The sequence below is a fragment of the Rhincodon typus genome, chromosome 8 (genome assembly GCF_021869965.1).
Source record: "Rhincodon typus isolate 14 chromosome 8, sRhiTyp1.1, whole genome shotgun sequence".
Taxonomy (NCBI): Eukaryota; Metazoa; Chordata; class Chondrichthyes; order Orectolobiformes; family Rhincodontidae; genus Rhincodon; species Rhincodon typus.
Genome location: NC_063339.1, coordinates 25,308,718 through 25,333,717, shown reverse-complemented (window position 1 = coordinate 25,333,717; position 25,000 = coordinate 25,308,718). Strand labels below are relative to the sequence as shown.

The 25,000-nt window shown below is 41.1% G+C and overlaps 2 protein-coding genes across 2 annotated transcripts in view; one reads left to right on the top strand and one right to left on the bottom strand.

Annotated features, from left to right (window-relative positions):
* The window catches only part of LOC109912056 (serine/threonine-protein phosphatase 2A 56 kDa regulatory subunit epsilon isoform-like), a 30,901-nt gene extending 18,884 nt beyond the window's left edge, over nucleotides 1–12,017 (bottom strand). The window contains exon 1 of the mRNA XM_048600069.1: nucleotides 11,991–12,017. Coding sequence (XP_048456026.1) covers nucleotides 11,991–12,017 — 27 coding nt within the window. The remainder of the gene's footprint in view (nucleotides 1–11,990) is intronic.
* Nucleotides 12,018–19,568: 7,551 nt separating this feature from the next.
* LOC109929960 (serine/threonine-protein phosphatase 2A 56 kDa regulatory subunit epsilon isoform-like) overlaps nucleotides 19,569–25,000 on the top strand; it is a 54,232-nt gene continuing 48,800 nt past the window's right edge. Inside the window, exon 1 of the mRNA XM_048599831.1 lies at nucleotides 19,569–19,688. The gene's annotated coding sequence lies outside the window, so the exon portion shown is untranslated. The remainder of the gene's footprint in view (nucleotides 19,689–25,000) is intronic.

The following is a 25,000-nucleotide window of genomic DNA, read 5'->3' as shown; positions in this document are numbered from 1 at the left end:
AAATAGAATATAAATTGAAACAGAACATGCTGGAACTACCGCAGGAGATTAACCAGTAGTTTAAAAAGTAAAACAAGTGAACTATTCTGATAGATGAATAAAAAAGAAAAGCATCCTGAAAATGCTGGATCTCCAAAATTAAAAGTATTATTCCTGTTTGTAGCCACTAGATGGTACTAACAATTCTGGTTACTGTTTCATCTTAGTTTACCATGAAGTTGTAGTTGAAAGCTTTTGGAAAACATTTGATATAAAACACTAAAGACAGCAACTTTATACTTTCAAAATATGTACTAGTTGTGTCAGTCTACACCTCTGGTGCTCTTTATTTCACTTGGATCACCTTACTTTGGAATATAATATCCTGTATTCTGCTGAAAATATCTACAGTACCAATAATAGGTATATCTCTGTTATTTTAGTCATTCAGCACTTTCACAGCCCTGAAAATTACAAGTACCGTATGAATTTAAATGAAAATGCCAGCTATCTAATTAAAAATTCACCAGAGTACAGTGTCCATTACTTTGTAAAATCCTATGAATGTAGAGGCATATAGACCGATTGTGGGGTCCCTGATTGAGATCAGCTAACCCACCACAGTTTAGAGATTGAACCTGGAGTCTTCCTATCCTGACCTGTACTCACGAGAAAAGGTTGCTGAGTTAATAGAGCAAACCTTGGAGTTCAAAAATCCACAAATTAGACATTGTATAAAGCATATTGCAGAAAACATACTTGCGGATTGTGAAACTGAGATTCAGTTCTGCACTCGATGAACTCACTGAACCATTAGGCTCCTTAAGAAACATCTACAGCTAGATGAACATTTTGAGCTGTTAAACCAGAATTAATTAACCAGAGGATCGAGGATACATACATGGGATATAACACAGGCTGCTTTGGCATGGTACCAATCAGTTTTGGAGACTCAGCCCTCATTAATCAACCCTTGAGATTCAGTTACAATAATTTTTAAACAAATTAAAATGATGTGTCCTGGAAGTGGACAGAGCCCTGTTCCAGCCACTTGTTGTGGAGTTTTTGTTTGATTTTGCACATTAAAAACAATCATTTCTATAATCAAATCACTTTGTTGACACAGAAGTTTAGGAAGAATTGATGTCTCCTGATATGATCTAGAACAAGGCAGAGAACCAGCAGTAGTTCCCTGGCATAGAGAAATGAGATTTTTTTTTATTTTTCTTTGGTGGCTATTCCCTGATATTTTGTAACAAGGCAGCAAGAGTAGTCATGAACTCGCCAAAAAATTCAACTTTGAGTACAGAAGACAGATAATCACAATCAACAAGGGTAATGAAATTATTCTTGAAATATGTCATACGTAATCATGTTAGTTAAAATTTCTCTAAAGCAGCAGGTTAAAACTTTGTCAAAAACAATAACTGGATCCAGCTAACGTTAAGGTTGGTTTTTCCAAATTCATTCCTGGGATGTGGGTGTCTTTGAACAGGCCAGCATTTATTACCCATCCCTAATCACCCAGAAGGCAGTTGAGAGTTAACCACATTGCTGTCTGGAGTCACATGTAGGTCAGACCAAGTGAAGATGGCAGATTTTGTTCCCTAAAGGGCATCAACGAACCAAATGGGTTTATGAGACAATTAACTGTTTAGACCATTGACCATTTTTAAAATTCTAGCTTTTTTTAAAAATTGAATTCAAGTTTCACCATCTGACATGGTGAAATTCAAATCCATATCCCTACAGTATCTGTGTGGGGTTCTGCATTACTAATTCAATGACATTACCCTTTCATCTCCATCTCCACTAACAGAAATTAGGTTTTTGTTAAGCCATGTATTGCTGATATTCAAACTGCTATTTTCTACCTAGTAGGACCATACAGCTACAAAATAGAGACTTTCACCTTCTAAAGAATGTCATGTTGTGAGTAACTCCAGCCTTGTGACTATATGGGGAGCAGGGTTGGTTGAAACATTTGGTGCAAGGAGACTTTTTTATTGCAGGGAAGCGGTTATAGTTCAATGTCATCATTAACAGTCCATTCAGCTTCAACTGTAACAGTGTGAATGGTTGAAATGATACCAGGATTGTCTGTCTCATGGTACAAGTGCTGTATGTGAGTGATGGTCTGATTTGGACGGCCTCAGTCACAATTTGTGCTGTTCCTTGTGTTTTAGTTGTCGAGCAAGTGGCCGCATCTTCTCCGGCCCATCCTTACACTGCTGAGGGTTATTCAGATTTTCTGTGAAGCTGCACTATTGAGAGAAGGGGCTGTTGTAAATTTGTCACATATTCCATTAGGGGCTGAGAGATTTTCAATGGGTGCTTGAGTTTCCTTTTGCGGTCCTGTGTCAATGGGAATGTTTCATTAATCATAGATACAGTGCGAAAAGAAGCCATTTGGCCCATTGAGTCTGTAGCAACTCTCCAAAGAACATCCCATCCAGATCCAGCTCCCCAACCCCATCAACATAACCCTGCTAACCCACCTAGCATACACAACCCTACACACTATGGGCAATTTAACATGGCCAATCCACCCAACTTGCACATCTTTGGACTGTTGGAGGAAACCAGAGCACTTGGAGGAAACCCACACAGACACTGGGACAATGTGCAAGCTCCACACTGACAGTCACCCAAGACTGGAATTGAACCTGGGTCCCTGGTACTGTGAGGCAACAATGCTAACCAGTGTGCTGCCCAATCATTGGTTTCCCAGAAGACATCAGAAGGTTTGATATGTGGTAGGCAAGCCAGGAAATCATTTGAACTATGTTGATATCAATGTCCCAGCAATAATCTTCCTGACTTCCCAAACCTACTAGAGAAGGAGCAAAACTAGACCTTCTTTTGGGCAATAAGCCAGGGCAGGTGACTGAAGTAAAAGTTGGGGAACACTTTGGATCGAGCGATCATAATTCTATTAGTTTCAAAATAATTATGGAAAAGGATAAGCCTTCCATAAAAGTGAAAGTTTTTAATTGGATTAAGGCAAATTTTAATGCTATGATACAAGAACTTTCAAAAGTTGATTGGAGTAGACTGTTTGCAGGTGAAAGGATGTCTGACAAATGGGAAGCTTTCAAGAGTGTGATGATGAGAGTTGAGAGGCATTATGTTTCTGTTAGAGTGAGGGCTGATAAGATTAAGGAACAGTGGATGAATAAAGATGTTGAAGTTCTAGTCAAGAATAAAAGAGAATTTTATTTTAGATATTGACAACTTAGTTCAATTGAATCTCTTAGTCAATATAAAGAGTGCAATGGCATTCTTAAGAAAGAAATCAGGAAGGCAATGAGGGGATGTAAGATAGCATTGGCAGATAAGGTTAAGGATAATCCAAAGAGATTCTACAAATACATTAAGAGCAAGAGGGGACCAGAGACAGGGTAGGGCCTCTTAAAGATCAAGGATGTTGTCTTTGTGTTGAAACCCAGGAGATGGGAGAGATACTAAATGAATATTTCACATCAGTATTTACTGTGGAGAAAGAAATGGAGTCGAGAGAATGCAGAGAAATAAACATTGATGTTTTAAAAATAGTTCACATTACAGAAGAGGAGGTTTGGGAGGTCTTAAAGAATATAAAGGTGGGTAAATCTCCAGGACCTGATCTAATGTATCCCAGAATGTTGTGGGAAGTAAGGGAGGAATGTGAGACCTCTTGCAGAAATGTTTGCATCATCTATAACTACAGGTGAGGTGCCTGATGACTGGAGAGTGGCTAATGCTTTACCTTTGTTTAAGAAAGGTTGTGAGGAGAAACTGGGAAACTATAGACCTGTGAGTCTGACTTCAGTTGTGGGTAAGTTGTTGGAAGTGATTATAAAAGATAGGATTTATGGACATTCAGAGGCAAAAATTGATGAGGGATAGTCAGCATGGTTTTGTGCGAGGAAATTCACGTCTCACAAACTTGATCAAGTTTTTTGCGGAAGTTACCAAAAAGGTTGATGATGGCAGTGTAGTAGACGTTGTTTATTTGGATTTTAGTAAAGCATTTGACAAGGTTCCGTGTGGTAGACTAATGAGTAAAGTTATGTCACATGGGATTCAGGAGAGCTTGCCAATTAGACACATAATTGGCTTAACAGCAGGATACAGAGAGTAATAGTGGAGGCAACAAAATATGGAGCTGGAGGAACACAGCAGGCCAGGCAGCATCAGAGGAGCAGGAAAGTTGACGTTTCAGGTCGGGACCCTTCAGAAATGGGGGAGGGGGAAGGGAGCTCTGAAATAAATAGAGAGGAGGGGTGGGGCTGGAGAAGGTAGGTGGGATGTTCATAGGTGAATGCAGGTAGGCAGTGATGGGGATTGGTCAGTGAGGTGGGAGGAGCGAATAGTTGGGAGAGAAGATGGACAGGTTCTCTCCCGCATATCCGCTCCTCCCACCTCACTGACCATTTTTTTCTGAGCTCCCTTCCCACACCTCCCTCACCCTTTTTTTGAAGAAGGGTCCCAACCTGAAATGTCAACTTTCCTGCTCCTCTGATGCTGCCTGACCTGCTGTGTTCCTCCAGCTCCACACTGTGTTATCTCTGACTCCAGCATCGGCAGTTCTTACTACCTCTGAGTGAGTAATAGTGGAGGCTTGCTTTTTGTACTGGAGGCCTGTGACCAGCAGCATTCCACAGGGATCGGTTCTGGGTCCTCTTTGGTCATTTATATAAATGATGTGGATGAGAATATAGAAGGCATGTTTAGTACATTTGCGGATAACACCAAAATTGGTGGCATAGTAGGCAGTGAAGAAGGTTTTCTAAGATTACAGAGGGATCTTGACCAAATGGGTCAATTGGCTGAAAAATGGCAGATGGAGTTCAATCTGGATAAATGTGAGGCATTACATTTTGGTACAACAAACAAGGGTGGGACTCATACAATTAATGGTAGGACCTTGAGTAGTGTTGTAGAACAGAGGGACCTGGGGTCCACGTACATAATTCTTTGAAGTTTGTGTCACAATTAGACAGGGTGGTTAAAAAGATGTTTGGCATGCTTGTCTTCATTGCTCAGTCCTTTGAGTACAGGAGTTGAGAAGTCGTGTTGAAGTTGTACAGGACATTGGTGAGGCCTCTTCTGGAATACTGTATCCAGTTCTGGTCACCCAGTAATAGGAAGCATATTATCAAGCTGGAGAGGATTCAGAAGAGATTTGCTAGGATATTGTTGGGTATGGAAGGTTTTGAGTTATAAAGAAAGGCTGAATAGGCTGAAACTTTGTTCACTGGTGCGTAGGAGGTTGAAAGGTGACGTGATAAAAATTTATAAAATAATGAGGTATAGATAGAGTTAATGGTAGTTGTCTTTTCCCTAGGACGGGGGACTTTAAGACTAGGATGCACATTTTGAAGGTGAGAGGAGAGACATTTAAAAAAGACATGAGGCAAATTTCTTACACAGAGGGTAGTTCACGTGTGGAATGAAGTTCCTGAGGAAGTGGTGATGCAGGTACAATTAAAATGTTTAAAAGACATTTAGATAGATAAATGAATAGGAAAGGTTTGGTGGGATTAGTTTAGTTTGGGATTATGATCAGTATGGACCGGTGGGACCAAAGGCTCTGTTTCTGTGCTGTATGACTCTATGATTCTCTGACTCAATGTGAATGTCTATCACATAAAGTGTTCAGTGCCACCTGAGCCAGAGTGATCAGCAGTACTGAGCTGTTAGGTAAATCAGGTCTAAAGTGTGTTATGCGCACTGCTACAGTATGATGGAAAGCACAGAGGGTTATATCCATAGATCTTATTGTAGAAAGCACTGCCTTTGGATGGACCAGATAATGAATTTACTGAAACATCATAATTCTTCAGAGGTGCCTCCATCTTGAACTCTTGCTCATCTTCCTTTCCTGGTGGGGTTTTGGGAGGACACCTCTGCAGGCCCTGGGATTGGGTCTGTAACCTCAGAAACTGGCTGCCACCATCAATTGGACGGTGGGTGCAAAAGCAGCCAAGCGGAGTTCGCTAATTGGCCCTCCCAGATGATTATGTGTGTTCCAACTACTTAAAATATTCAATACGCACCTGATTCTTCCCACTGTGTGCAACTTGTTGGGAAATCCTACAGTTAAATTCATGCTCAATAGCATGGCAAAATGAACAGGAATTTCCACCACTAATTTAGTACCCAGACAAATCTCTCAGAAAGCAAATAATCAAAAGCACAGCAACCTGCCATGTATAAAATTCAAATTCTTAGAATAGAAGCAACTCCTTTATCTCCTTTCCTCATAATCACCCAAGCTCTAAACCAAAAGAGGTGAATACCCTGCAAAGACCTTCCTGAACAAAACACTAAAAGGATAATGCTCCATGGATTTCACCCCTTTTCCTCATTCCAATAATATTCATGAAAGCCTGGAAGTAATTCAGCAGTTTATAACAAAAATGGAAATTGCTAGAAAATCTTCTTCAGAACTTCAGAAACTTTAATTGATTTCTCTCCACAAATGCTGCCAGACCTGATGAGCTTTTCCAGCAATTTTTGCTTTTGTTTCTGATTTACTGCAACTGCAGTTCTTTTGCTTTCTTTTTCCACAGCAGTCGGTGGAGAATATTTAGGTCTTATAAATGTGAAGCAGACTCTTAGATGATTTAGAAAAGTCAATTTTTCTCATAATATGAGCTTTTCAGAATTGAGATCTACGTCTGAATTTTAAGTAAAAAATATGCTAAATTGCCAATTGTGAATAAAAAAGGCAAAATTCTGCAGCTGCTGGAAATCTGTAAACGATCTGATGAAAGACCGAGATGTTGACTCCGTGGAAAGAAAAACAGATGTTGCCTGACCTTTGTGTTTTTACAGCACTTTAAGTTTATATTGTTAATAAAAAAATTGCGTTATCCTTTTATGAAGAATTGATTGAAGAAGCTCCATGTAATTGTGCAACAGAAAACCTTACAAATTAAGGCAGGAAATGGAAATAAAAGTGAATAAAAAGAATGGAGCAACATATTTAAAAATTTAAACAATCTTATCTAATGAGATGTGAGTCAACAATGACTGCTCCCAATACGTTTCAATAAGCTATATCACCCTTGAATAGATGATGCAAAAACACTTATTATGCATTAACTGTAGGAGCGTTGTATGGAAGCATGAAGAATTTACCATGTTTGTGCAGAAGCAGATGTCCTTGAATTAATCTGAATTTCACTGGCTAGACAGACATGTATTAGTTAAACGGATGCAATTATTCAATAGGAAGGAAGTACTGAAATGCATCAACCGGTCGTCTATCTCCCAATTCCAGTAACAAATGCATACATGATATTCACTGTCTGCTGAGAGGGTTGAGGACATATGTTGGTCTGACAAATGGATGAGTTCTCACTACCCTATAAAATTAGCTAAACATAACATGAACAGACCAGCTACCTGCAGTCTGACCCTTGAGTCTGAAACAGATGTGATAAAGTGACAGATGGAAGAAACTCACCGATGTGTTTACTCCCAGCTGAACTCGAGGAATTTGGTAGAACCGTTTGGGTTAAAGAAAAATACATGACTGAGAATACAAATTGCTATCAACAAAAACCGAAGAAGCTATTTAAGAATAGTTCCATGCACTTTTGATTCACATGATCACAGGCATGATATTAAATATTCATATGACTGTTACTGATGGAACTAAGTGAAAGCTAATGCTACATTTTACACTACCTGAATGTGCTTTGATAGTCTACATGCACATTAAAAGTTACCATGCTCTAAAAATAAACAAAAAGCAGTTTGCACCAATAGTTTTACGCATGGTGAAAACTGCCTATTCACACTATGTTTTACCGTATGGAGATTATTATTCAGTTTAAAAGTTTAAAAAGGCTTGAGTAGAATTTTGGCAGGCTATCAAATTTAATGCCAAGTTAATTCGATCAGTCACTGTAATGAATGAATTTATATTAAAGCAAAGAATCAGTATGTTGATTTGATCACTATGTATGGTTTACAGATCAGTCATTTGTATAGACTGCACCCTCAAAGGGTTAACGATTTAATTATGGGCATTCCTATCTGATGTTTGTACTGTTGCAAAACTTGTTGTTATTCATTATGTTCACTGGAACAATTTGCATTTTAATAAAATACTCCAATGATTCATTCAGTGGCAAACAGATTTGGACCATATACTTAAAACATTAGCCACATACATACTGTGAATATTTTTGTGCCCTAGAGTATGGTTAAACATTTGAAGATTATGAGAAAAGAAGTGCTCCAGTGAGATAATATCATTAATATAATTAACTGCATTGTGAAACTTTACCTATTTATAGAGTAATCAACAATGATGTGATCTGTACCAATCATATTGAATGGACAGCTCCACACAGAATTATATTGCATTTATAGGCCATTCAGCCCAGTGGTCTGTATAGGTTTTTAATGCTGCAGGTAAGATTCCTCTCACTTCATATAACCCTATCTGCATATACTTTTGTTCCTTACTCCATTATGTAGTTGTCTAGTTTCCCTTTAAAAGCAGCTATGCTATTCGATCCAATGCGTAGAGCAGGTTCCACTCATAAATCCAGTTGAAATTTCAACATACAGTGACTGATATTGTTCTATTTATAACCCCTAATTTTGGACTATCCCTCAAATGGAAACCTCTATGTCTACCATAATAAATTTTAAATTTCAAAATGAAACCTTTGTTCCTTGACAGTGTTTTATTATTCTGGCATTACTCTGAGCATGAAAGCCAACTTTAACAGGCCTACTAGTATCCCACTTGAGGTCAGCTAATGTAGTACAGACTGAGAATTTTTGCTTTATGACGCAGAACCTTTATTTGGCAGGAACATACCTACCAGCAGTATACAGGCTGGGAAATGGTGCATAAGTAAATTTCCTTGGCTCGCTGCTCATTATGTGCTGTTTTTTATGTTCTGTATCAATGGTATTAATCATTCCTGTAGTTAGTCTACAATAGCTCAAACAGTCCTCAAATTTATGTAACTCAAGCCTCTAGCGAATCTTTGTGTAAAATTGCAGGAATTGTGTGCAATTTAGGTTTCCATTAATAAACATTGTGGATTGCTGTAGTTTTGAAATAGAAACATGAATATATTTTTTCTAAAATACAATTTTGTGTTGATCATTTATCTCTTTTTTTTTGGAGGTGGGCGAAAGACATATATTATGAGGGAGATTTTCTGGCACCTACAGAACAAAAAACAGCATAGGAACAAGCCCTTTGGCCCACCGTGACTGCCAACTTACCTTTGTAAACTAAAAATCTTTTGCCTCTACACAGTCTGTATCCCTCTATTCTCTGCATATATCAGTCAAGATGCCTCTTAATCGTTGCTATCGTATCTCCTCCACCACCTCTTCCACCAGTGCTTTTCAAGCACTTACCACCCTATATGTAAAAAATTTGCCTCTGACATCTTTACAACGTAAACCCTAGTGATTGACATTTTTCACCCTGGGGGAAAATGACTCGAACTATTCATTCTATCTAGGCCTCTGAAATTTTGTAAAGTTCATCAAGTTGTCCGTCATCCTCTAATGTTCAAGTGAAAACAAACCAAATTTGTCCAAACTCTCCTCATAGCTAATACCCTCAAAACCAGGCAACATCCTGGTAAGCTATTTCTGTACACACTCCAAAGCCTCCACATCCTTCTGGTAGTGTGGCAACTATATCTGTACACAACATCTCAAACGTGGCCAAACTAAAGTTCTATACAGCTGCAATGTGACTTGCAAATTTTTATACCCTATGCCTTGACTGATAAATGCAAACATGCCATATGCGTCCTTGACCACTTTATCCACTTGTGTTGCCACTTTCAGTGAACTGTGGGAACAGAGAGGAAGCCTGGATCGCTCTGTATGTAGCCACTATTAAGGCTTCTGCCATTTACTGTATACTTCCCTCATCCATTAGATCTTCCAAACTGCTTCACCTTGCATTTGTCCAGATTAAACTCCATCTGATATTTCCCTGCCCAAGTCTCCAGGCTGTCTATGTCATGCTGTATCCTTTGGCAATCCGCCTCACCATCTGCAACTCCCCCAACCTCCACAAACTTACTAATGAGACCACCTACATTCTCCACCAGATCATTTATACATATTACAAACAACAGGAGTACCAGCACTGATCCCTGCGAACATCACTGCTCACAGAAAAACACCCTTTCACCTCTGCTGTCCGTCTTCTATGACCAAAGCAGTATCCAACTTACCAGCTCCCCCTGGATGCCATGTGACTTCACCCTTCATATCAGCCTGCCATGAGGAACCTTGTCAAAGGCCTTGCTAAATCAATGTAAACAGTGCCGCTCTATCCCATCGATCATCTTTGTTAGTTCCTCAAAAACTCAATCGAGTTTGTGATACATGACCTTCTCTGCACAAATCCATGCTGCCTATCACTAATAAGTCCATATTTTCCCAAATGTGAGGAATGTCCCTATCACTGACATAAGGCTCATTGGCCTGTAATTTCCTTGATTATCTCAGCTGCTCTTCTTAAAGAAGGGTACAACATTGGCTGTTCTCCAGTCCTCTGGGACATTTTCTGTGACTAAAGAGGATACAAAGATCTCTTACAAGGTCTAAACAATTTCTTCAGTTGCCTCCCTCAGCATTCTGGGATAGATCCCATCAGATGCTGGAGACTTATTTACCTTAATGCTTTTCTAAACACCCAACACCTCCCTTTTTATATTGACATGCCCCAGAATATAAACATACCCCTCCTGAGACTCACCATCCACCATGACCTTCTGCTTTACCAATGCAAAGTACTCATTAAGGACCTCACCCACTTTCTTCGGCTCCATGCATAAATTCCCCTCCAATGTCCTTGAGTGGACCAACCCTTTCCATAGCTTACTCTCTTACTCCTTATATACATATAAAAGCTTTGGGATTTTCCTTAATCTTGTTTGACAAAGACATTTCATGGCCCCTTTTAGCCTTCATAATTCCTTGGTTAAGTTCTTTCCTGCTATCTTTGTATTCTTTGAGGACTCTGTCTGTCTTCAGTTTCCTAGACCTTACAAATGCTTCTTTCCTTTTTGACCAAGCTCAAAATTTCTCTTGTTATCCAATGTTCCAGAATCTTGCCCATTATTATCCTTCATTTTCACAGGAACATGCTAGTCCTGAACTCTAATCAACTGGTCTTTAAAGTATTCCCACATTGCCAGATATGGATTTACCCTCAAACAGCTGCCCCCCATCTACATTCCCTAGTTACTGCCTAATATTGTAGTGGTTAGCTTTCTCCTGATATAGTACTTTCACCTGACAATTATGTTACCTTTATCCATAAGTAACTTAAAACTTAGAGAATAATGGTCACTGTTCCCGAAATGCTCCCCCACTGAAACTTCAATCACCTGACTAGATTAATTCCCTAATACCTGGTCTAGTATAGCCCTTTCCCCAGTTGGACATATCACACATTGTTTCAAAAACTGTCCTGGACACATCTAACAAATTTCCCCATCCTAGTCCCTGACACTAAGTAAGTCCAAGTCAATATAGGGGAAGTTAAAATAACTCACCACAACAACCTTGTCTTTTTTTCCACTTTTCCATAACCTATCCACATATCTGTTCCTCTGTCACCCACTGGATGCTGGGAGGCCAATAGTACAACGCCATCAAAATAATTGCACCTTTCCTATTCCTGAGCTCTACCCATATGGCCTTGCAGGATTAGCTTTCTAAGATGTCCTCCCTCTGCTATGATATTCTCCCTTACCAGTAACGCAACTCCCCACTTCATTTACATTCCTCTCTATCACACCTGAAACATATAAATCCCGGAACGTTAAGCTACCAGCCTTGTCCCTCTCTCAACCAAATCTTGGTAATAGCTACATCATAGTTATCTGTATTAATGCAAGCTATATGTTCATCTGCTTACCTGTCATCCTCGTTGCATTAAAATAAATATACCTCAGACCACCAGTCCCTCTATATTCAGTAACCTCTCCCTGTCTGTTATTCCTCTTAGCCTTACTGACCTTAGTCTCTGACTTCTCCTCGGTCATTTTACGTTTTGCATAACTTTATAATCCATTGAGCTCTAACAATATAAGAGAATGTGGCATGTCAGATCAGAACACTGAGAATATTGTTACTGGAATCTCTTTACACAGCACCAAAGGAAGCCATTCAACTTAGTAGAGTTATCCAATGAGTTTCGATTACTCACACTTCCTCCATGTTTAGGAAAAAAAATTGCAGAATTAAACATATATCTAATTCCCTTTTGAAGGTTACTGCTGAATCTGTTTCCACAACCGCTTCAGGCTGTGCATTCCAGGTCACAATGTTTTGTATAAATGAATGTTTCCTCATGTCACCAATGGTGCTTTTCCAATCACCTTAAATTCCTGCCCCGATCATTACTGTTACTGCTGATGGAAACAGTTTACCTTATTTATTCCCAGTCCCAATGATTTTGAGTACAGACTCTTTGAAGGACTCGACTTGAAATTGTTGAGTCCACCTCCCATACAGATCATTTCCTTTTCTCTATGTGCCACTTGGCTTACATGCAAAAAAGATATGAGATATTGGAGTTGTCAGCTTTGCATCGGTGGCTTCTCATTCTCCCTCTGGTAGTTCAACGTTAAAAAAACACGGCACCATGTTTAGGAGACAATAAGGACTGCAGATGTTGGAAGCCAGAGTCTGCAGGTGTGAGGCTGGAAGAGAACAGCAGGTCAGACAGGATCCAAGGAGTAGGTAAGTCAACGTTTTGGGCCGAAACCCTTCGTCAGGACTGGGAAGGGGGACAGGACCCCAAAAATAAATAGTGGGTGGGGGGAGGGACTGGTGGAAGGGTAGGAAAGATAGTGATAGGTGGATGCAGGTAGGGGGTTATTATGATTGGTCCATGGGAAGAGTGGAGTGGATAGGTGAGTAGGAAGATGGATAGGTTCTTCTGTAATTAAGGATGCCCTTAATCGCATCTCCTCCATTTCCCGCACTTCTGCCCTCAAACCCCTTCCCCCAACAACAATAAAGATAGAGCCCCCTTAGTTCTCACATACCACCCCACTAACCTCCGGATCCAACGTTTCCGCCACCTACAATCAGACTCCACCACCAAAAAGATATTTCCCTCCCCACACCTTGGACTGTTCATTCCATGACTCCCTTATCAGCTCGACACTCCCCACCAACCCCTCCACCACACCCGGTACGGTTCCCTGCAATTGCAACTGCAAGAGGTGCAACACCTGCCCCCAAACCTCCCTCTCTCCTCCGTCCAAGGCCCGAAACAATCCTTCCAGATCCAATAGAGACTCACCTGCCCCTCATCCAACATGATCTAATGTATCAGTTGTTCCCGATGTGGTCTACTCTATATCGGGGAGACCAAACACAGACTCGGGGACTGGTTGGCAGAGCATCTGCACTCTACACACAACACAAGCTGATCTTCCGGTTGCCATCTATTTTACTTCTCTCTACCACTCCCCTGACGACATGTCCATCCTTAGCCTCCTCCACTCTCAGAGCGAGGCCAAACATAAACTTGAGGAACAACACCTGATTTTTCAACTTGGAAGCTTACAGCCCAATGGCCTTAACATTGACTTCACCAGCTTCAAAATCCCTCCACCTTCAGCCTTAACCCATGTCCAGCCCTTCCCCTCCTGATCTGACCTAACCTATCCATCTTCCTACTCACCTATCCACTCCAACCTTTCCACAGACCAATCACAATACCCCCCTATCTGAATCCATCTATCACCATCTCTCCTACCCTTTCCCCAGCTACACCCCCTCCCTCTATTTATTTCTAGGCTCCCCTCCCCCCTCCCTAGTCCTGATGAAGGGTTTCAGTCTGAAACATTGACTTACCAGCTCCTCTGATGCTGTCTTACCTGCTGTGCTTTTCCAGCCTCACACCTATAGACTATGGCACCATGTATATTTTGGAAGAAATCTTTGTGTGTGTGGGTAAAGAGGGGAGTGATACCAATCCATTAGCAAGTTGGAACTGCAGATTGTTGTCACTATAGCAACACTATGAATGTTAAGCAGGGGAGGTGATGGCCTAGTGATATTAAACAGGGGAGGTGATGGCCTAGTGGTATTATCACTAGACTGTTAATCCAGAGACCCAGATAATGTTCTGGGGACCTGGGTTTGAATCCCGCCATGGCAGATGGTGGAATTCGAATTCAATAAATATCTGGAATTAAGAATCTAATGATGACTGTGAATCCATTGTCGATTGTTGGGGAAAAAACCCATCTGATTCACTAATGTCCTTTAGGGAAGGAAACTGCCATCCTTTCCTGGCCTGGCCTACATGTGACTCCAGATCCGCAGAAATGTCGTTGACTCTTAACTGCCCTCTAGGCATTTAGGGATGGGCAATAAATGCTGCCTGGTCAGGGACACCCTCATCCCATTAATGAATCAAGGGAAAAGAAGTTAAACAGCTAGAAACATTTCTGAAGAAGCGTCCAGACGCGAAATGTCAGCCTTTCTGCTCCTCTGATGCTGCTTGGCCTGCTGTGTTCATCCAGCTCTACACCTTGTTATCTATAAACAGCTAGAAAGTTGTTCTCCTCTCTTTTCATGGAACACCAATTAGTACACAAAGATTGCATTAAAACAGGCAGTACTTGAGAATTAATGAAAAAGACAAATTTTTTGTCAAAGCTTTTCATCTTGCACTTACCAGGGCAAATTGCAAGAAATACCAAAATTTAGTGTAAACAAGATTTATACTGTATGACAGGGGAGTGCTGATTGGTTGGCCAGTAAACTCTGATTGGTAGAGGCATCACCATGGAGAATGCACTTAATGATGACAGGCAACCCATTGCTTAGCTTTGTTTAAATTTTGAACTAGGCAGGTTAACTCTATGTAGTTAAGGCATTGCTCTGAGAAACGAAACAGAGAATGACTGTCATCCAGGGCCAGGGACAGGACAGTATATCAGGGTCCAATAACTGGAGCTCTGGGATTAAATTTGCATGTACTGGAAGATCCATATATCAACAAACAAGGCTGTCTTGTTTGCAGACAGGAAGAACATGTACACACATTGCAACTGTTTTAATGCCACTAAATAGGTGATGGCCATTCTCATGGTAAAGACTTGTCGAATCAGTGTTAACCTTCCTTGTTTAACGTTTAAACAAATATTTGCAGTTAACTATCAGTCATCATGAACTGGTGCATTTGCCACTGACAACACCTCCACCAATTAGAGTCCAATTGTCAACCAATCAGCGCTCTCCTCTCATACAGTACAAATGTTGTTTTCCCTTTGGTATTTCTTGTGAATTGATGAGTGCAAGATGAAAAGCTTCAACGAAACATGATTTGTTTTCAGCAATACTCAGATTTTATATTACCAAAACACTCTGTGGCATGTTTACTTTGCTTTTCTGTAAAGTACTGTTGGGAACTTTGACAGATTATTCCAGGTATGGCAAAGTTTTACCTCATCTGCTGCCGTGTCCTCTGGATTTGATCTTCTGGCATTTCTTCTCAGGCACAGTGTAAAACTTAGCAAGTTACAGAGCCTTCTGCTCCTGCAGGCACATGAGGCAACCTATTTGATTAAGATTCTTCCTGAGCGATTGACTTTTCAGATCAAGCACTGAAGTCGACTTGTGTGAATATAGGTGCTTCTCCGTTAGTTTGTCGGAAATGGTTTTTAGACTGGCCTGTTTTGCCTTCTTAGAAAGACAACAGGTCCTTAAGTGACAGCTATTGCAGTTTAAGTAAAAGTAGCAAGATTGGAGATCCTGCTTGGCCCATTATGTCAACTCACAGCAGTAAGTGGACTGAAATTGGCAACTGAAACTTTGCTATGAATAAGTAACGATCCTAACGTCAGGAGTTTTTAAGAATGTATGTGCTCCCGTTTACTCCGTTTCAGTGGCTGGAGTCCCAACAGTGAAAAGTCCATCACCAAATAATCCTTAAGGTAGAATATATCAACACGTTGCTATTTTGCTCAATGATTTGATTAAACCTCAGCGCCTAGTCTGAAGCAGATGGAGTCTGAAGATAATTTTACATAAGACTGCTTGAGCACATAAGGATATGGATCACCTATCATCAAATCCTTTGGGTCTAAAAACTCACTGAAAATAGTGCTCAAAGATTTATTACTGTATTCTTGAAAGTAAAAGTGTTGACACTCAAGTGTTTATGAAAAAAGCAGGCCTAGCTCAAATTTTCAAGAGGTTCATTCACATGCCTCAGAAATGCTATTTTTCTAAACAACTGGTACCATTTACTTGCCTTATATGAGATTGGAGGTAGAGATTGTGATATGAAAAATGTTGTAATTTAAATAGAGCCACAAATCAGAGGTTTCAAAGTATTTAAAGGCTTTCCTGCCTTAGAATACTCCTTCAACACTCCATCAGTTTACACCAAATTCTCTCTTCATTTTGTATTTTGCAGAATAATTGTACCAGGCTTAACCTTTTGCATGAGTACACACTCCAACTGTGCGGAAACATTATATTTGTTATACAAATGATGGCTGTGAGATTAAAAGTCACACTTTCTTCCAATTGAGCTCCCAAGGCTCTATAGAACCTCCTTCCACAAAGCTTAAAGACATTGGATCTAGTTTGAGGAGACAACACTCACAAAATTACTTTGAGATTGTGACCTCATTACTGATCGAAAATGATGATGAATTACTGAAGAATTTATTTTTAATTTTCCAGAGTTACAATGAAATGCTACAATGAAGTTCCCACTACAATATCTAAGGGTTCGGAATATCTGCTCGGGGTGGACAGTAAGTTGCAGTGGGTTGGGGGGAGTCAGTTGTCATGGTCCATGTAATTACAAATGATATAGGTAAGACTAGGAAAGGCCTTGCCTAGGCTGTATGAAGGACTAGTAGTTAAATCAATAGGCAGAACCTCAAAGCTAATAATCTCTGATTTATTAGAGTGGTGTTCCAGCATTCATATAATAAGAGCAATAGAGAAGGTTTTAAACTAAGTAAAATGGGAAAGGGATTGTATAGAGGAAAATTGAGTAATTTACAGGGAAATGACAAGATCAAGGTAGCAATAAATGTTATGGTAGAGTATGGAGGAAGGGACAGTGATTGCAAACTCTCAAACAGATATATTGTGTGTAATAGCATTGGGGGGGGAATGTCCTCTCGAGAAAGAAGCAACAGCCAGGTTTGTGGCACCCTCAAGGTTGGTTGTGCTGCATAGCAGGAGAGGAAAAAGACTGGGAGAGGTTTAGTGATCGTGGACTCGACTGGAAGGTGTACTGACAGGCGTTTCTGTTACAGCAAACAAGACTCTTGAATGGTATGTTGCCTCCCTGGTGCCAGGATCAGGGATGTCTCAGAGTGGCTGTGCTTTGTATCTGAAGACTGGCAGCATTTGCAATAAAACTGATGACTTAGAAGCTCAAGTAAAACCTTACACGTGTGACTGTGCCGCAGAGATGCAGCTACAAGGAAACTAAGACTGGACATTCAATATGCAAGGTAAAGCAACATTCAGGAAGGTCAGTAGGCTGGAAAAAGGTAGTAAGGGACTTCTATTCCTTACAAAGGGCATTAATATTGTAGTTAGAGATAATCTTAATTCTAAGGATCAAGATGAAGAATCAATTTGTGCGGAACTGAAAACCAGCATGGGGCAGAGAACTTTGGAGGGAGTGATACATGAGATTTGAACACATAGAAGACCCAAAGATCAGGAAGCAGTTTTTTTTATTTTACTGACATCCTGTATTTCCAAACATAAAAAGAAATTAAGATTAAACAAAGTAACATTCATTCTAAGTACATGAAATGAAGCCTGGGTTACATTGCCCTAAGAAAACCTTTTATTTGTCTGTCCCCCCATCATCAACTCTTTTTCCAGCAAGGACACCTATTTTCCAGGAAGGATCTATTTGATTGCTCCAACAGGCCTCCCACACCTTCACCACCTGGTGGTGGAAGTCCCAGCCCTAATGCTCGAGCTTGCTTGCTTTGCAGCTTCCCTCACCATCACCATCTGCTGCTGGAGGTCCCATTGTACAATTCCCTGCTTGAAACCTGCCATGCCAACGCCTACATAGAGCACACAGGGACAGTGTGCTAAGCAGTTGTATGGTTACAGGTTCAATTGTAATATTCAAGTTCATATTAGTGGCAATGATGTTGTATCATTGATCTGGCCAAATGGTAAGGGTTGAGGTGATATCAGCATTTGTTTGACAAGACCTTCCTAGCCTCTTATCTGATTTGGTACCTTCCAAGGGATCCAGGTGGACCATCCACGATAGGCTCTAGGTTGGTCAGGTAGTCATATAATTGATAGCGCATGTAGTTTCAGTTTCCATCACCTACCAACTCCTCCATTCATTGTTTTCCATGGCAGGAGTAGGCTTCCACGCATTGAATGCATCCCCTGGATTCACAGCATCACCAATTACTTGAAGCTGTCTGACGTTCTCTTTCAAGAAAGGTGCTAAAGGTGAAACCATACCTACCTGGACCTGGTTTGGATCTCATCCGTACACATATCGGTGACACTCAGCTGATTTTTAGCCTGCAGGGAATTGGGTTCAGAATGCAGTCTTTAACTTGGGACATGGCATCAGCCACTGTTCCCTCCATCCAAGAAGGGGTGGGTTCCCTCCCATGATCTAGCTTCCAACCAGAGCATTACATTACTTTTGCCTGATGTGTAATGGATCTGGAATCAAAACTGTGTGGGTGCTGTGGCCCATTGGGTCTCCTTTGCCCCAAGCTTGGCAGACATTTGAAAGTAGCTGAGTGGGTTGTTATGAATGAACACTTCAAACTCTGCATCGGTCAACATTCTCTGGACAACTTGGAAATAGCCCACGTCAAAGCTAGCGGCTTGAGTTTGATACCAGAGTAATTCTCCATACCCCTCTCATTCGGCATGTGACTCCAACCAGCGTAAGCAATAAACACTCTTTTCTGCACTTGAGCCTGTGACAGGACCACTCCTAGGCCAAGGAAACTGGTGTAGTTTCCAGTATGAAAGAGAGTTGGAAATTTCGGGAGCTGAGACTGGATGATGAGACAGGTTTCTGTTTGAGATTGCAAAAGTCTCCATTAGCAGGGCTCCAAATCCCTGTGGATGATACAAGAAGTATCATGCCTCATACAACCTGCAGTATTCTCTATTTTCCCGAGCAAATTGTGCAGTAGCGCATTCAACTTGCTCCAACCTGTTATAGTAACCTGCTAGAATAAGGAACCCACACAGTTGCTTCACTGTCCGAGGTTGGCACTATTCCTCCATCACTCAAATTTTCTCATTGTCGGGAGTAATAACTAAAGTGCCCAAAGTACCATATTTTGTCCAGAAAAGTTTGCACTTTTCTGGTTTGACTTTCAATATAAACTCTGACAGGTAGGCTCGTACAGTGTCTAGTCTTGCAAGAGTGTCTCAATTGTCAATTTGAAGATGAGTATGTTGTCCAGATAAACAAGGAGGGTCTGGAAAATAAGGTTTCTAAAAACTTTATCTAGCATGTGCACAAAGATGGGAGGGGCAATACAGTGCCCAAACAGCAATTTTATGTATTGGCAATCCCCTGGTTGCAAATGGATTCTGTTCCTGAGTCCATTCACAAGTCAATTTGTATGTAAGGCAGAACATAATTGCACTACACCAATAAGCGGCGCAGAGTCAGGAAGGAGAAATCACTTCCAAAGTGAGACACAACCTGAGTGAGTATATATTTTGGAGAATTTGGAGGCAGCGTGGGAATTCGGTACATAGGGGAAGCCTTGCTTGCTTTTTTGGTTCATAGTTTGTAAGGTCTTTTAACATAATCAATTGAAGCCCTAGATCAGGGGCCCAGCACAAAAGAAAGAGTGACAACACAGGAAAACCATAAGTTCATTAGTTGGTAATAGCTACTAATCAACACTAAGATCAGTACACATTTGTTACACCAAAGGACAAAGGATATCAAACAATATGGAGTACAGGCAGGTAAATGGAGAAAGCATAGGCATGAACAATAACCTAGCACAATGGCCTGACCACAGTCATTGGTAAGATTTTAAAGTCCATTATTAAGGATGAGATTACAGAGTACTTGGAAGTGCATGATAAAATAGGACTGAGTCAGCACTGCTCCATCAAGGGGAGGTCACGTCTGACAAATCGGCTGGAATTCTTTGAGATAACAAGCAAGTTAGACAAAGGACAGCTAGTGGATGTGAGCTATTCGGATTTTCAGAAGGCCTTTGACAAGCTGCTGCGCAGGAGGCTGGTAAATAAAATTACAGTCCATGGTGTCACGCACAAGGTACTGACATAGATGCATGATTGGCTGACTGGCAGAAGGCAGAGAATGGGGATAGGAGGCTCTTTTTCAGGATGGTTGCCAGTGATTAGTAGAATTCTACAAGAGTCAGTGTTGGGACCACAACTATTCATGTTATACATTAATGATCTGGATGAAGGAACCGAGGGCGTTGGTGCTAAGTTTGCAGATGACACAAAGGTAGTTCGAGGGACATGTAGTATTGAGGAAGCAGGCAGGCTGCAGAAGGACTTGGATAGGCTAGGACAGTGGGCAAAGAAGCGGCAGATGGAATACAATGTGGGAAGGTGTGAGATTATGCACTTTGTTCAGAAGAATGGTGGTAAGAGACATAGATTACTTTCTAAATGGTCAAACATTTGGAAATCTGAAACACAAAGGGACTTAGGAGTTCTAGTTCAGGATTCTCTTAAGATTAACATGCAAGTTCAGTTGGCAGTTAGGAAGGCAAATGCAATGCTAGCATTCATTTTGAGAGGGCTAGAATATAAGAGCAGGGATGTACTGCCTTGACTGAATAAGGCTCTGCTCAGACCGCATTTAGAATATCGCGAGCGTTCTGGTCTCTGTGAATAATGTAGGATATGCTGGCATTTGAAGGGATCCAGAGGAGCTTTACAAGAAAGATCCCAGGGGATGAAGGGCTTTGTCATATGAGGAGCAGTTGAGGACTCTGGGTCTGTACTCAATGGAATTTAGAAGAATGAAGGGAACCTGGTTGAAATTTACAGAATATTGAGAGGCCTGGATAGAGTAGATATGGAGAAGTTGTTTCCACTAGAAGGAGAGACTACGACCTGAGGGCACAGCCTCAGAGTGAAGGGATGACCCTTTAAAACTGAGATGAGGAGGAATTTCTTCACCCAGAAGATGGAGAATCTGTGGAAAACTTTGCTGCAGAAGCCTGTCAAAGCCAATTCATTGAGTGTATTTAAGGCAGAGACAGATAGGTTCTTGATTAGTAGGGGGATTATTGGTTATTAGGAGAAGGTAGGAGAATAGGTTGAGAAACATATGAACCATGATCAAATGACTCAGCAGACTTAATGGGCCAAATGGCCTAATTCTGCTCCTATATCTTTTGGTCTAAGGACAATATAAAGCAGTCATTCATAAGTACAGGAAATACTCATATGTCAGATATTTAAAATTACCCCCTTAAGGAGTAGCTCTTCCTTCCTCTGTAGCATCAAGAGAATAGATATGAGAAGCCTCTGCCTAGGTTTGACCTAAAGGTCCAAATCCCACTGCCAATACCTGAGCCTCCAATGATACCAGAGCAGTTTCACCAGCCCTTATGGACATTGCTAGTTTGCACTCCTCCACCAATTCCATTCCATCCCAGCCAAGTGCTTTCAACCTTATCTGCCATGACCTGATGCCTATGCTGAGGAACCCTGCCGACTATGCAGAAACGTAATTTATTTGAACAAATAGAAGACCTAAAGATCATGAAGCAAGGATCCTTTATTCCACTGTTATCAGGTAATTATAAGCATGATGGCAAATTAAGATTAAACAAGGAAGTATTTACAGTATGCACATGGAATGAAGTGTGTGGGTTATATTGGGTTGAGGAATCCTTTGTTTGTCTGCCCCTCTTCCCATAGACTTCCTTCTGCCAGACACTCTCTTTCCCAGCAAGGGTCCATTCAACTGCTCCGACTACCCTCTGTCATCATCACCACCTGCTGGCTGAGGTCCTGGCACAACTGCTTCAGCTCCTATTTTGAGTACCCTCCCTCACCATTTCCGCCTGCTGCTACAGTTGTTTGTTAATCCCAAAACAGCAGTGTTAAAGTAAAGCACAGAATTAATCTGGAAATTAAAGGTGTGTTTGAAGGAAAATATGCTGGTACAGATTAAGAACTGAACTGGTTAACAGAGAGAAAACAGATTGGGAATAAATGGGCCATTTCCAGATTGGCGGACTGTGACTCATGGGGTACTGTCAGGATCAGTTATGGGCCCCAGGTAGTCAAAATCTAGATCAGTGATTTGGATGTAGGGATTAAATGGAGTATCTCCAAGTTTGCAGATGACACAACTCCTCACAGGTCTTATTCTCTCATTGAGAAACCATTCTAGTTTGTGTTTCTTACATCCAAACTGGATGACATTACACTTATGGATCAGTATTGCTCATCCTCCTTCAAATCTCCTTCCCAACCCTCTAGGACTGACAGTGCGTTTTCCTAGTATTGTTCTCACTGTCAACTGGATTTCCTTTTACTCGTTTACTCTTACAAATATTAAATCCAGCAAGTAGCTCATGTTCTCATGGTGCAAGAATGTTAATAGTGGTCTGCTTGACTCAGTAGGTGTTGCTTCTTGAATTGTACCCAAATTCAGGCAAATCCTTACATACCACCTCACTAACCTCCGAATCCAATGCATCATCCTCTGACATTTCTGCCACCTACAATCAGACTCCACCACCAAAAAGATATTTCCCTCCCCACCCCTGTCCACTTTCTGCAGGGACCATTCATTCTGTGACTCCCTCATCAGCTCTACACTCCCCACCAATTCCTGCACCACACCTAGTACCTTTCCCTGCATCTGCAAGAGGTGCAATACTTGCCCCCATATCTCCCCTCCCACCTCCGTCCAAGGTCCCAAACAAACTGTCTGGATCTGGGAGAGATTCACTGCCCCTCATCCAACCTGATTTATTGTATCCGTTGCTCCTGATGTGGTCTCCTCTATATCGAGGAGATCAAACGCAGACTTGGAGACTGGTTCGTGGAGCATCTGCGCTCTGCACACATTAACCAACCTGACCTTCCGGTCGCCATCCATTTTAATTCCCCCTCCCACTCCCCTGGTGACATGCCCATCCTTGGCCTCCTCCACTCTCAGAGCAAGGCCAAACATAAACTGGAGGAACAACACCTGATATTTTGCCCTGGGAGCTTACAGCCCAATGGCCTCAACATTGACTTCACTAGCTTCAAAATCCCTCCACACCCAGCCTTAACCCATGTCCTGATATCCCCCTCCTCCTCACCTCCCTGACCTGACCTAACCTGTCCATCTTCCTACTCACCTATCCACTCCACCCTTCCCATGGAACAATCATAATAAGCCCGTACCTGCATCCACTTACCACCATCTCTCCTACCCTTCCCCACTCTCCCTCCCTCTATTTATTTCTGGGCTCCCCTCCTCCCTCCCCAGTCCTGATGAAGCATTTCAGCCCGAAATGTTGTCTTTCCTGCTCCTCGGATGCTGTCTGACCTGCTGTGCTTTTCCAGCTTTGCACTTGTAGACTCTGGCTTCCAGCATCTGCAGTCCTTACTGTCTCCAGGCAAATCAATTTCTACACCCATCGTTGCTGAACAGTTTTATATTCTGGTTGGGTGTATTGTTTTGGAATGTGCTGCATTTAAGCATAAGTCCCTGAACAGGAAATTCAAACTTGCCTGTTAATCTTGTTTCACAGCTTGTGTTGCTTGCAATACCAAAACCAGTTATCATCAGCGTGGTGATAATTAGAACAGGTTTATCTGTGAAAAGGCAAGAGCCACGTGATGAACTGCTTCCACTCCACCCCATCACATTCTGAACATACCACCCATTAAACACATTTCAGAAGTGAATGAAAAGATAAAACAGATAAAACTTGAGAAATTTGACTTCAAGCAACTTTTCTCACTCCAACTCTAACCCCAGCTGACTTTATTTTGCATTATAATTTTGTGTAATGTTGAGTAATTTTACAGGTAATGAAAATTACACACTCAAACAATTTAAAGTGATTTTAAGTTTTACAAATTGAACTCACTTTTTGAGAAACATAAAGCCATTTTGCCCTTAAGGAACTGAGGTCTCCTGGTCTTGATTAATGTTACAACTCTACCCATTTGCAGTGATAGGCACGCCTAAGTCGGGTATGCATAGTATGTGCTCGAAAGCCATATCTTCTACCTGAGCAAAGTAGAATGTGGATGACGAGTTGTGTAAGAGTCATGCTTCACGCCAGAGTTAATTAGAATTTAAATTCTTGCGTTGTGAGCATGGTTGATGCCCTTTTCAGCTTTAGTTCCCTTGATTGTGTAAGAATACACTGTTCAATCTTAGACAGCACCAACAATAGCAGAAAATATATGCTGGTACAAGACCTGATGAGCAGATATCGTCGAGGCAGGTTCTACAACTGCTTGCTTCAATATATTGAATGCCCAGAAATCCCCATTTCCTATACTTGCAAACCTCCAAATTCATTTCAACCCTTCTGGAATCTTTATTTCATAATGTAACTTTCTTTTGCCTCTATAGTTTCCCCTTGCATCATCTTCCTTTCTCAACTCAGGAGAAAAGTCAAAGACTGCTCGCACATTTCTGCATGTATTTTAGATCTGGCCACAAAAGTGTGAGCCATGGATCACTCACCCATTAATTTTCTCTGCTTGTTTGTGCAGTGAAGACCAGGGATATAGCATTGGAGAAATTGCATTGCTTGATGCCTTGTCTAATAACAGAAAAGTTAGAGTTTGAACGCAAAAGGCTTTTCTTGGTTTTAAAAAAAATGAGCAAATGCAAAACTATTTAATTTCTTTTTAAAAAAGACTTAGGTTTCACACCATTAACATCTCAGTACAAACTGTATCACATGAGCCAACAGATCAAGCTAATCCCATTTTGTATTCCCAATTAGTGTTTAGATTGCTAGTCTCAGTCAGTGGTAGCTACAATTAGCCTCAT